The 14,195-nt window shown below is 40.6% G+C and overlaps 1 protein-coding gene across 1 annotated transcript in view; it reads right to left on the minus strand.

The window, feature by feature from the left end:
• THSD7B (thrombospondin type 1 domain containing 7B) overlaps positions 1-14,195 on the minus strand; it is a 259,051-nt gene that overhangs the window by 129,803 nt on the left and 115,053 nt on the right. Inside the window, 3 exon segments of the mRNA XM_031057310.1 lie at positions 1,202-1,317; positions 2,989-3,223; positions 6,639-6,830. Of these exon segments, the coding sequence (XP_030913170.1) occupies positions 1,202-1,317; positions 2,989-3,223; positions 6,639-6,830 (543 nt within the window).

Consider the following 14,195-nt stretch of genomic DNA (forward strand, 5'->3'; position numbering starts at 1 on the left):
AACTTGGATGTATTTCCTCAGATAAACTACAAACAGCTCAACTGGTAAAGTTCTGTGTAAAGCTGATTTAATGATTCCATGTTTGTCTAAGTTCTGATCTTATGCTGGTACACAATTAATTTTAAATCTGCCAGGCAATACCTGTTCCTGCTTGATCTGATTAGTAATTCACCATCTGTATATTGCTTTCATTAAATACAACTTTTCTATAAAAAAAACACAACACCCCTAACAACTCACGTATGTATAGTGGCTTTGAAATTTCATTATCATGCTGAGGTTTTAATTGTGCAATGCAAATTAAAAAAAAATCTTGCAATGCAGCCATATCAATAACAGATTTAGCAAAAAACAAACTCCCTCATCTAAGAAGTTTTAATTTAGAATTATATTAAAATGATAACACTGCCAAGGAGGTTAAATAATTAATTTCTTCTCATTTTAATTGTAGACTATTATTTAATAAACAAAGTAATTTACCAGGTAATTTATTCTACTCCTTCATAGGCAGCTCATTTAAAGTCTAAAAATAAATTGCTAATTAAAACAGGATTCACTGTTTTAGAAAGAACTCATTTTCCTGTAAAATATAACAAGGACTATGCTAAAGCATCCACTCATAATCTTTGAAGGGCAAGGAAACTACCAACAATAATGAAGTATTCTGATAACTGAGCAGACTTTCATCTGAACAATTAATGAAACACAAATTCGTCAGAAAACCCAACACTAGATGATTATAAAGAAACTTTGTTGTACACTCATTGTGCCTCAAAGTTAACTAACAAGATCAAAGATGTTTGGCCCTTGAAAAACCACAAAGCACAGGAGATACTTGCACACCCCTGTACATACACCCAGGCTGGTTAAGAAAATTACATTTGATATGTAATTGCAATATGCAATATGCAATTCCATGTGCAGCCATACAGCACAGGGGCCTTGGAGCTGTCATTCTGAAGGCAGAAACCCAGAAGGAATTTTTTCCAGGCAAAGAGAATTCATATCTCCAAAGCTGCTCGCAAGGATCCCACCTGCCCATGAACATCCACTCAAAAGTCAAAGTCTGAAGTCCTCAGGTCCAAAATTCATGCAGATGAATGTCCTAAAAATTACTAGACTGATGTGAACTTCATCTGCCACATGTTTCTAGGCCAATGCTCTAATTTTCCCCCCAAATTTTGACTTCTTTAAGGCTTACCAGGCTGACAGGCTGTGGGGCAGGGTGTCCACTCACTGAACAGTGTCACAACACAGTCCTTCCTGCAGGGGAGGAGACACGGCCGCACTGCCTCGGGCCGGATGGACTCCGGACACCTGCGGATAAAACAATAAAAACTTAAAACTATAGAGAAAGATTCCATTCCTGAGACTTTCACAGGGCTGTGAGCACACAGGGCCTTATTTTTAAGAGCAAGCCTTATTTTTCTTTTCACTCATGAAACTCAGCTGAGTTTATTATGTTTCAAGGATTAAAAAAAAAAAAAATGTTTTTAAAAATGGGGAGCTTGGCTTGATGACTACGGGCTAAATGTAGCTCTGTCTGTGACATCAAAACCACAAAGCTCATGGCAGTAAAAAAGATATATTTATTACCAAAGAAAGTGAGTAGTTATGTTTATAAAGTAGTCCTGTTTTAGCACAACATGCAACAGCCTTCAAACCACCTGTCTGTAAGGGCTGATGACATATTCCTCAACTTTCAACCTCCAAGGAACACAAAAATAGCTTCAAGTGCAATACAGTACAAAGAGCTCTGTGATTTTCTTCATTCATTTTTAACTCCTACATGGAAAACATGTCATACACATTCTAATAAAAGTTTCAGACACAGTTAATATATGAGGACTTGAAGAGCAGAAAAGGGACAATTTTATGGGATCTGTCAGATCTTGCAGATCAAGTGGTGAACAGGAAGGGAATTACTCTTTTTCTTACTCCTTATTAATTTCCATTAAAAAGATCACTCAACAATACTAGGCAATGCATGCAACCCAAAATGATCCCGTTTGAAGGGGGAATGTGCCATTAATCCATACAAGAAAAAAAATGTTAAAACCATGATTCAGCTACTTAAGTGTTTACTAATCCCCTTCAGTTCCATTTCCTCTTATACCACCTCAAGAGTGGAGGGGCCAAGCAACTATTTTAGGCATTACATAACTCTATAAACAATATGTTTAATTAGGTAAAGTTCAAGCTTATCAATGCATTTGAGCCATACACGAATACCAGATTTCTTTCCTTTTATTTAATTAACCCCATTAACCTCAAGAATGTTAATTAACTTTACTGAAATCAGCACAGTCTGCTTACACAAACAGCATTGTTTTGAGAGTTACAGAAGGAAAGGAAACTCAGTTCTAAGTCTCTAGACTCATTAATGGTGAGAAAATAATTAGCAACGTCTTGATTTTTCGATATTAAGGAAAACATCTGTGCTACTTATTTTCCTCATTTAGTAAAGCAAAGCAAAATTTGGGATATTTCTACTGCAGAATAGGTAATTTTGCTGTGTTGCTATCACTTTATGGAAGTTATATAAACCAAGTGAACAATATAGATCACACATATGGTACTCCCTTATTGGAGTGTAAATATAAGGCAAAATCTATTTACTTTTTCTATTTGATTAGAGCACTGCTAATAAGGAGTTGCTGAACATTATATTCAAATGTATTTCATATTTTCTTCACATCTGTCCTTCAGGGAAAATATTTGCAGAAAACTGTACATTAGAGTAGCAGAGGAACCACAGCAAAAAATCTCCACCACTTGAAAGCATGCTTTTTGCCTGGATTTACATGGAAAGTTAAAACGGGCTGGATATTTGGTTTCTTTACCTGTTACAACAGTGATGGAGTAGTACCTGGAGAGTTAGTCCTGAAATGAAATTATGTCAATGCTGCAGAGTCCACACACTTGCTGAAAATGCCTTTATGCATCACGTATATTATAAACAAACACTGTCAGGCTTCCCTTACATACCTTTTGGGAGTGACCTGGCCAGAGCTGCTCTTCCTGCAGAAGACTTTCCTGGTCTGAATGCCCACCCCACAGGTGGGCTCCCCGCTCCAGCTGGAGGTGGTGTTGAGGGCAGTGCCCAGCACGTCCTCGGAGCAGGAGCTCCAGGGAGACACCTCCCAGAAGAAATGCACACACGGGTGCTCGTTGCAGGCACGCTGCTCCTGCAGGGCTCGCTCAGGGGGACAGCCTTTTCCACCTGCAAAGGGTCAAGAGAACACCACATCCTCATCTCACAGCATGTAGCAAAAGGAAGATACGGAAAAATGGTTTTTAAAAGTCAGGTTTGCACAATACCTTCTCTTTCCCCTCCATCCCCGTAAAAAAAAATAAATAAAGCTTAAATAAAGCTGTTGACCTTTATGGCTGCAATAACAACCTTCTAAAATATTGTTTCTTCATTAAACTAGCCTTGCATAAAATTGTATTCCAATGCATAATGGAAACAAAAACAGGCAAAGTGTATTTCTGAGTGACTTTATCAATAACTCCTACACACAGCCAAGTTAATTCCATTTAAATGCCAGTATCACTCAGCAAACATGCAATCAGGTTTAAAGACGAATTAAGCATTATTTTTATGTTCATTCTCCTTGCTAATCTCCCAAGAAGGAACATCTCTCTCTCTCATATTTGGACTCCATTCATGTGCTGCCTTAAGGATTTGAGCAGCAGAGGAAGCTGAACTGTAATGACAGCAGGATGCATCAAATGAAACCCACATCTGCAAATCAAGGAAGGAAAAAACTTTAAAGACACGTTTTGAGCATGAAGCCTTCACTTCTTTGAAGGACCATCCTTCAAACTCATGTCCAAAGATTTTGCTAAACTGCTGCACTTTTTGTCAGCAATTGGTGACAAAGCCCCAAAGTTGAGGAGTTTGAGGAGCCTCCCCAGAAGCTGTAACACTCCAGCCAGCAGCCTGAATTTATCCATAAAAGCAGATGATCCTAGCTCAAAAGCTATGGAGTAATGCAGTGAAATTTAACAGTAAGCATTGTCATTTTAGGAAGAAAGAAGAAAAAATCACCAAAATCAAAACCACTCTCCTCCAGGAGGGAGGACCCAGCCAACTTGAGACACAGCCAAAGTGCTGGAGGTTTTGAAAGAGCTGAAGTGCTGTGGACAGATACCACAAGGTTCAGAGCAGATTTACACCCTACTAAAATCAACAGGAGATGAAGGGATGTCAAAGGGATGCCGACTGCCTTGCAGGACTGACCCTCCTGAAAAAAAGGCAAGGTCCCAAATGGCCACAATGAACAGCAGTGGAAAAGAAAAAGAGACAAATTACCTAACCCACTGGATAATCATGTCACATTACCATTCATCTTTTCATGAAAATGGACTGTTCCACACAGTGCTCAGTCTCAGAAATGTTTAGAACGATGATGAAGTAGAAGATGTCCCAGGTAGCTTATTTCCTGAAGAATCTGACTTGGCAGGAAAAACACAAACCAGTTCTTTTTCTTGTGTGTTTGAAACACATCTTAAAAATAAAAAATTGTAACAAGCAAATGGCAAAATGCCTGATCCATTTGTAAGAGAAAAAAAAAAAACAAAACTAAAGAACATTTCCAACTCAAATTTTGAATTTCCCAGGGGAAAATTAAGGCGGCTTTTTTTAATATTATATTTGTTACAATGCGTTAATGAAGCTCTCCCAAACCAGGCTGATTTAACTTAACATATAAAAAATGTCTTATCCAAACTTGCCTGCAACATTGTAAGCAGGAGATGATGATGTTATAAAGAGCACAAGGGTCTGGCCACTTTCTGCATTTCATTGATAATTTTTGTACAAAGAAAGCAGGACAACATGCCCTTGCCTGGCCATTCCAGTAGCCATTTAAACATTATTTATGATGTTCAGCAGCTCCTATAATTCATTTTACACCTGCTGGGAGTGTCTGCTCCGTTATATCCTCTTGCACCAAGTTTCAGACTTGCTGTGTAAAGAATTATCTTTTAAAACCTGATTGAAATCAATTCAGGTTTCATCAACAGCTTCCTGGTTATCATATTCTGGGAGCAGGTAAAGAATGGAGAAAATGACCCAAAATTTCCATAAGTCCTTCAACAGTACAGCCACAGCCACAGACACTTCCTCCAATGACAGAGGCCAAACAAAATGGCCCTTGCAAAGGTACCAGAGCTCTGTACAAGTCAGGTGTGAGCTGGGTATGAAAAAGGTAGAGAAAGCAGGTAATTCAAAATTGCCTTAACATTGCAGTGATAATGGCATTAACTCCACTTCCACTCTCCCAAATTTCAGTCACTATCTGAACACAGATGTGTGAGTCTGCACAGCAAATCATAACATCATTGCTAAAGATGCACAGAAAAAGTCAGGGAGTTTGATTTTAATAGTTAATTATTCCTTCCTGAGAAACTTCAAGTATTCAATTCAGAGAAACTTCAAGTATTCAGAGTACACCATTTTTAGGCTAGTGCCTTTCAGGCTAAGATGATTGTGCTTCTGTACTTCCAGAATTCACACCTTCACCATTTCACACTCGTAATTCCATGTTTTATCTGTTATTTGGATGCATTATTTCCATGGAAAATATGAGACCAACTGTATTTTCATTTTAATTATTCTCTATCTCATAGACTTTTTAGTAGTAGTTATTATCATTCAATCAATAATTATTTTTATCCTGAAGGGTCCCAATTTTCTTCACAAGTGCTTATGAGGATGTTTATGTGAATACAGACCTTCCACGTGAGTAAGGGTTTGCAAGATCAAGTCCTTACATTAGTCCAGAAACAGTGGGGAGCTTTAATTACAATTTACAAAATAGCATTTAACAGAGCTTGTCCTGGACTAGATTTGCATCTAAAAGTGTTTTGCTGCATTAACTGCACCTAGTTTTGGCACTAGCACGTATTTTATGTCAACAAGGCTTTAGTCTGTTGGACCTCTTCACATTTTATGAATTTTTATGCACTTGATCCAAGACCTTCCAAATCCTGTGAGATAAACCAACACATAAATTAATTACCACATGTGTAACTGAATTAGAAGACTACACTTCTAATACAAAAAGCTTTGTTTAAATTGTATCACTGATGTTAATATGCAAAAAAACAGATACATTATACGCCCATGAAGATCAAGAAGAAATGACATGTATTTATCAAGAGCTATTTACTTACTACAACAAGCAGGTCAACACATTCCAGGTGTTACATTAAAAAAATAAATAAATAAGCAAGTCCTTTTCCATTTTCTCATTTTTCACAGCTCGCTGCTTTTAAATCATTACTGATATGTTCCTATATAAAGACACTTGCATGACGACTCTGTCAAGCAGCAATTTTACTGGTAGAGAATGAAGCTCTCCAGAACCAAATTCACACCCAGACAGGCCTCAACAGACAGCAATTCAGAGGCTGAAGTAAATAGTTTTCAGCTGTGACAGAATTTCTCCAAGTGACACATGAACTCCAGCCCATCAAGATCTCTTAGTCTCTCGGCAGAGACAAGCATTCAGTATTGTCCCTGATTCCTGAGGAACTGGGATCAGCTCTGATCTAAACACAGCTCGGCTCAGGAAAGGAAGCCAAAGCTTTAAAGGAACAGTGATTATCCAGAAATGTTCAGCACTCACCCTCAGCTGGAAGGGCCACGATGGACCTGCTCCTGCTCTGAGTGCCCTCGGCGTTTTTGCTGGAGCAGGAGTGGGAGCAGGGGGACCACGGGGACCACTCGCTGAGCACACAGTCCCTGGCACACGGGACCTCACAAGCCACCACCTCGGGATGGGGAAGCTCTGAGCAGAGGTGATGTGGAACTTCTTCACCTGGAGCAAATGAAACAAGACAGACATGGAGGGAGGCACAGCCTGGTTCAATACCCACAGCCTGCTCCAAACAGACTGACTTGATGTCACATGTCCACCTGCCCGTGGAGTAATATGCTACAGAACAGCATGGGGTGAGGCTTCAGGCTACAAAGTGTAATACCTGAACAACTATCTTAAAAATTTATTCAGGAAAGCAAAGAAGAAAAAAACCACATGTTTCAAGCTCAGTGTGTGACATCTTGGCTGCAGTCCACTCTCTGAAGGAGGTAAGCGAAAGGAATGAGATATTACAGCTTTCTATTGATGAAATTATCTCAACAGAACTAATGATTATTGCCCCATATTTTCTAGCAACCCCTACCTCCAGAACTTATTTTCCACAGCACAAATTGTGCAGGTCCCCAAAGAAGTCAGACTTCTTTTTCCTGTAGGCCAGAGAAGCCTTTCAGCTTCATCAGAATGAGCCACTCTTATTTCTGGAGAAGTCAGATTTATTTTTCCTGTAGGCCAGAGAAGTTTTGGTCCTTCCCTTTCAGCCTCATCAGAATGAGCCACTCTTATTTCTGACTCTTGCCTCTCACCCAAAAGCTAGGAGATCTAAAATTATCAATCTATTGTGCCACCACCACCAAAGAGAAAAATACTTTCTGCTGCAGATGAACCAAGAGACCTGGACCAAACCAGACGTCCTGATGAGAAGTGGAGAAAACCTGCCAACCAAAAGAACCACTGCCAGAATGAGCACCAAAAGGAGGCACATGAGGGACATCATGTGAAATACAACACAGAGAACTATTGTTTTTAGAAAGGAAAAGAAGCTATTTTCTAAATAAGAAATTTGAGTAATTACATAGAATTTACAAGGACATCATAATTCCTAAAAATGCATAAAATATATCTCTTTTAGTACTGAATTCCACCCAATGTCTTACAAATGTGTTTTAAGTGATGAGCAGTCGTGACTGACTTTGCTACACTGTTCAATTACTTAGCATTTCTGGATCCTCAAGAAACTTCAGCTACATCTGAAGTTTCTAGAAGCTCAACTGTTTATAAACAAAAGGGTCCCTTCACATGTTTCCTCCTCTTTTGCCCCTATAACAGTTACAAACCTCTCCGTCAAGGTTTCTTTAATTATGAACCTAGGGAAAAAAACCATAATGACTATCCAGCCTTAATTATACGTTAAAAAAAAATTATAACGGCCGAAAGTGCCTCTTTCACCTCACGCTCCAGGAACAGGCTCTGTAACAAGGCAGCCCAGGAAGCAATTATAACTGGGAGGGGAGAAAACTGAGCTGCTTTTACAAGAGCCCACATCTACAAGTGAGTAAATAAGAGAGGCAGGCTGTGAGCACATAAAGCTGTCAAGAGCACAGTGCTATTATCTGCAGTTGCATCCCTAAATGAAGACAGGCTCATCACCCTCGAGGCACAGATAAAACTTTTCAAGCGTATTATGAGAAGGAACAGCAGATCCAGCAAGCAATCAGACTGCAAGATATGGTTAAAAATACTTTGGTTTTATACTCCCTTTCCTTTGTGCTCACCTGGAAAGGCTCAGCGTCCCACCCCCCTACACAGAGCCCCCATCCATCGGTGCTGCAATTGGCATCCCAAGGAAAACCAAGCTGAATCTGCTTTGAGCAGCCTCTGTATCACCACTGCTGCTTTGGATGCTCACCTAATGCTGAAAACTACCTTCAGAAAAAAACCAATGTGAAAACAGCAAATAAACCTGTTAGGCTTATACCAGCTGTCTTCCCACGTCACCTAAGCTTCAAAATCCCTGCAAAGGTTTGACAGCTTGTCTGTAGGGCAGCAGGTAATGCAGGGCAGCTGGGGCAGGCTGGTTTAGGAGTCAGTGGTACAGCAGCATCCAGAGATTACATGCTTTGGTGAAGCAGGGTGAAACGCCTGTCCTCCTCTCCCATCACTGACAGGGATCACACGGACAGCCAGGGACAGGCTTCAGAACCAGATGCAATGAGGTGGGACACTGGCCCTGAAAGCATGAGCCCCACCCCTCCATCCACAGCTCAGGGCATCTGCTACATCAGGACTTTATGGCCAGAAAGTGCCACGATGTTCACCAAATTCTGAATTTAGCCAATTTTTTTCCACCTGTGCTACAGATCTAAGCATCAGAGAAGAAGTACTTGTTGAAAGCCACGAGAGCCTTTCCACTGATTTAATCAGACTTCTAAAAACTCAAACCACTCCTCTCAGAAGATGATTTAAAACACCTGGGGCCCCTTTGAGGTGGCTTTTTCCACCCATAAGCTAACATGTCACATATTGTGGTGTGACCACCCTGTGGGGAAGGGGGGCAAATACACTTTCAACTTCTTCCTTCCACAATTTCTTTTCAGACTGGATTTACAGCAGGTGACAGCAACACTGCAAACAGAGGCTGCAATTCACAGTTCCTGGGCAAAGAAAGGAAGCTTTGTGCTTTGTTAGAAGGAGTTTACCACCGGGTGCATGAAGGCACAATTCAACACTCGCTTTGATTTACTTTATAGCTCCATTCGCCGTGTTCAGGTTTAATCACTGCCTTCTATTACTGCAGAAGGGGAATTTCTTCTGTACCAGCTGCCTGGCAGAGAATTCTCAGAAAACTACTGTATACTACAAAGGGAGGTAATAATCTTTAATTTTCCATGAAAAAATACTAGAAGAGGACATAGCTGAAGTGTGCTTTATGCATTGTCGCAGATTTAAAGGGAATATTAAATTCTCAAGAGCTTCCAAACTGTCCACTCAGTACCTTGAAAGTGTAATTCTTATCTCACATATGGCTGAATAATCTTTCTAGATCTTTTCATAATCTTTACATGCACAAGTGTGTTCTGTGAGGCCAGATGGGGGATCCACCCAAATGGACTGAGGGGGCTGGCAGAAGAGCTCACCACACCACTCTCCATCTCTGACCAGAAGTCCTGGCTATCCAGGGAAGTCCCAGAGGTGATTGGTGACTGGTGGCTCGAAATGTGACACTCAGCTACAATAAGAGCTGGAAGGAGGATCCAGGGAACTTCAGGCCTGCAGCTTGACCTCAGTACCAGGGAAGGTGATGGAGCAGATCATCTTGACTGCTATCACACAGCATCTACAACACAACCAGGGGATCATTCCCAGCCACCATGCATTTAGGAAAAGCAGATCCTGCTTAACCAACCTGATCTCCTCCTATGACAAGGTGACCCACTTAGTGGATGAGGGAACAGCTGTGGATCTATCTATCTGGACTTTATCAAAGCCTTTGACAGCACTTCCCACAGATTTCTCCTGGAGAAATTGGCTGCTCATGGCTTGGACTGGTACAGTTTGCTGGGTGAAAGCCTGGCTGGACACCCAGGCCCAGAGAGTGGTGGTGACTGGAGTTACATGCAGCTGGGGCTGTCACCAGTGGTGCTCCCTAGGGCCCAGCACTGGCCCAGCCCTGTTTAACATCTTTACTGATGGTCTGGACCAGGGGATCGAGGGCACTCTCAGCAAATTCATGGACAACATCAAAGTGGGCAGGAGTGTGGACCTGCTGGGGGGCAGGAAGGCTCTGCAGGGGGATCTCGACAGGCTGGATCAAAGGGCTGACGCAGCTGTGTGAGGTTTGACAAGGCCAAGAGCTGGGTCCTGCATTTAGATCACAAAACCCAGGCTGGAGGGTGCCCAGTGGAAAAGCACCTGTGGGTGCTGGCCAGCACCAGCTGAGAGCAAGAGCACAACCAGACACCATCACCTGAGAGCACAACCCACACGATCCAGCTTCTGATCTGCCTGAGGTCTAAGAACTGAAACAGCACCCTCAGCATCCTCAGAACTCAGCTGACCCCTCTCACATGCTCTTTTGTTCATGCCTTAAGCACTGATTGTTCTCAGCCTCACTGAATGCTTGCTTTCCTAAAAGAAGCTGTAGTTAAGAAAAATGTTACCGTTTTCTATTCAAAATGCTTTATTGCAAGCATCCTGACCATCTCTAATGGCATTTTTTTAAACTGATTGCCTTGTACTTGAATAGTTTAGTGATTATAAAGCTAAATACTCAAGATATACCCAACAGACAGCATTTTACAGGAAAGATTTAATCCATTTTCTTTCATGTCGGGGTGTAGTAATTACAAAAGAGAAGACAAGCATGGCATTTTTGTAAATATATTTGCTAACAAAGTTGCTCACAAATGCTAACAAAGACCTAATGTACTGGTCTCTCACTCGAATTCTTTAACAAGGTAACAGAGAAGCACCATCCTGAGCAGAATTTTTCATTCACTAAAAGCAAACTAATTTCTTCCCAAGAAGAGAAACAAAATAAGGAATGACCTAAAACCCTCCTTGAACTGAAGAACTTGGCTTTTTTCCAGAAACTTTATTTTTTTTTCACTGTCTTCTGCATTCCAGAAGGAGAAGCCACTCCCACAGCCCTGAGTAATGCACACCATGGTGAGGCACTGAACCAACAGGAATGTTTTGTTTGGAATCAGTCCAATAATAAACTGCACCTGTCTGTTTTACACCCTGCCTTGCAGCTCTGGTGCATTGTCTCCTTCTTCCCAGTGACCTGTTATGCCCACCTCCCGTGACACAGTTCTTAATTACTCCTGCAAAAGACATCCCTCCTGGCTCAGGAAAAAGGGAATGTCCACTGGACAGGAGACAACTAAGGCAGCAAAAATAAATAAAAATCCCATCAGGTAGCAGGAACCCAAAGATCAACTCAATAACAAACCAAGTGTTCTCCTTTTGACATTCAATAATATGATACCATGCTCATTTTTTAGAAAGAAAAATTGCAAAGTCACTTTGAAGTTTTCATGTTTGAACATGTTTGGAGCCTCAAGTGACCTCCATGATGGGAAAAGGCCCAAGACAAAGGAATTGCATTTCAGACCGTTCTGCACTGCTACCTAGAAGTTCAGAAAATTTATTTTTTGCACAGGTGACTGCTGCAAAAATGCTGCATATTTAATGACAATTACCACTTTGCCATCAATATTTCTCCTTGTAGCATTTCAAATTATTCAGTGGAAATAATGAAGCTGTCATCTAAAATACTATATGTATCGTAAAATTTTACGTCCCACTTAAATCTCAGAAAAGAATGACAATAAACTTTGATTAAATACTTTCCTGTAACAGAGTGAGATGTCAACAGACAGCAGTAAATTCAGAGGGATTCCTATTGACTGCATGCCAGTTTGCTGAGAGCAACTGCATGCAGAGAAACTGTGTGCTGGCAGGATCCTGGCCTGGGCATCTCATCAATTAAGGAAAATGTTACATTTAAACGCAATAACAATCAAATTACAATAGGAGAAATTTCTTACAACCCTCCTGAACATCTTCATCTCATCACAACATCACAGATTTATTTTTTTTTCCCACATTGCACAGGCAGCTTTAGAGAAGAAAGCATCCAGGACTTGCCATGCTCAGTCATCTCCACAGATGAATGTCACACTCCACTGAAATCCTGGCTCCTGGCTGACTTTGCTTAATGCCAGTCAACAGGTAAGAACAGCAGAAAAGAGAGGTGTCAGTTTGTCAGGGAAAGCAGTGGTGTATGGAATAAATTTAATTGCACTGGTCCATCACTATTACCAGAGCCCCATGGAGGAGAAGAGGATGCAAAAGAGATGAAGAGGAAGGAGGTCGAGAGCGTGAAAGAAGGTGAAGCTGTGAAATAGAACAAGCCAATCACAACAGACAAGAGGAAACAAACACAAATAAACCTGGGCATTCTTTATGGGGGGGAAATACAAAAGAGATGAGACAATCCTTAAGGTTTTGAGTCAAAAGACTTGGCCAAATGCCACTACAAAAACATTTTTAATCACATAATGCACAATGAAGAAAAAAGGAATAACAATGCAGGAGTATAAGGAAAAAGTAAAAGCAAAAATGTATAAAAAATGACAGAGGCAAGGATAATGAATATGGAAAGCAATGTATGTCTGGAAAAATGTTACAAAATCTCCCTAAAATGAGAAGTCTCACCCAAATCCCTGCACAATTAGCCACAATCCTGTCCCTTACCTATGTCCAAGTGACCATTACAGAGGTTATGAGAAAAAGATGATGACGAGTATAGACAAAAAAAAGCAGTATCTGTTTTCCTTCCCTATACATCCTCTACTGCAATTTGGACTGTTTATCCACAATTCTTTTCTCTCTTTATGCAAATGCACCTAAGAAAACTCATTTGTGAGTCCAAGGAAGCTCCACAGAAGCCCAGCACAGGAGAGGCACGTCAGTGAGCAGCTGCCAGGCCTGCAGAGAAGGTCCCAGAATACCTCAGGGCAGCACATCTCCAAACTCAAGGTTAAAACAGCCAACACATCTGCAGGAGGTTACCCACAGAGACATCAGCTCTGGTGTCTCTCCTACCCCACACAAGACAGACAAGTTGTTCCTTAACAAAGGAATTTGCTGCACCTTCACCTGCTGAGCTTGGGCACAGAAGCAGAATTAGTTGTACCTCGTGGCTGTTTGCACAATCCCTCCTGAATGGAAGAGAAATTGCTCAAGTGGTAGCTGAAAGTAAACAAGGGTTGACTGTATCCCCAGAGAAAAGCAGGGAAATTTTAGGCTGCTGCTCCTAATAATTAACATAGCACAGCAATCTGAAAACTTAAACTATAAGAACATAACATAATCCATATTAGTGTTCTGCAGGCTTTTTTTCCCCTCTATTTCTTTTCAATTTTTTCCTTATTTTCTCTGCATTATCCCTCTTCCTTGTAAATGAGGGAATCTACACAGGTGGGTTGATCAAGACTGATTGCAATTAAGATTCATTGTTGAAATTGCTGCTGTGGTGTAATTGAAACAGGTGTCCCTCTATTTCTTTCTCTGTGCTGCTTTGTTCCAAATGCAAAACAACACAAAATATTGTAGAAACTAATCACTCAAAAATTTTCAATGTATTAAAATATTATCAAATATACATGTATTTTCAAAACTTTAAGGAAAAAAATATAAGTGGGCTTGTTCACTCCAATAGGGCACAGAATCCATTTCATCTTACATCTTTGTACAGGGGAGAATAATTATAGTGAAAGAATTCAGGCATTTTAGCTCAAAAAAAGGAAGGTGGCATTTTATATCGAATGCAACATACCTGTGAATTTCCAAACATTTTATTTTTGACAACTTGAGGTGCCATCTTCAATGTCAAAACTTGAAAAAAAATTGTAAGGGGCTTATTACAAAGGGAAAACTAATTGTGCTCTCACACAGCCATTGACCCCAAAAAGAAAACTTTTGTGTTCAGACATGGAAAAATGCAAATCTTTTGTACCTTCTGGTTTGATTATTATGATTTTTCTTCAGATTATGCTACTCTTAATTATGACATGCCTT

The sequence above is a fragment of the Geospiza fortis genome, unplaced genomic scaffold (assembly GCF_000277835.1).
Source record: "Geospiza fortis unplaced genomic scaffold, GeoFor_1.0 scaffold112, whole genome shotgun sequence".
NCBI lineage: Eukaryota > Metazoa > Chordata > Aves > Passeriformes > Thraupidae > Geospiza > Geospiza fortis.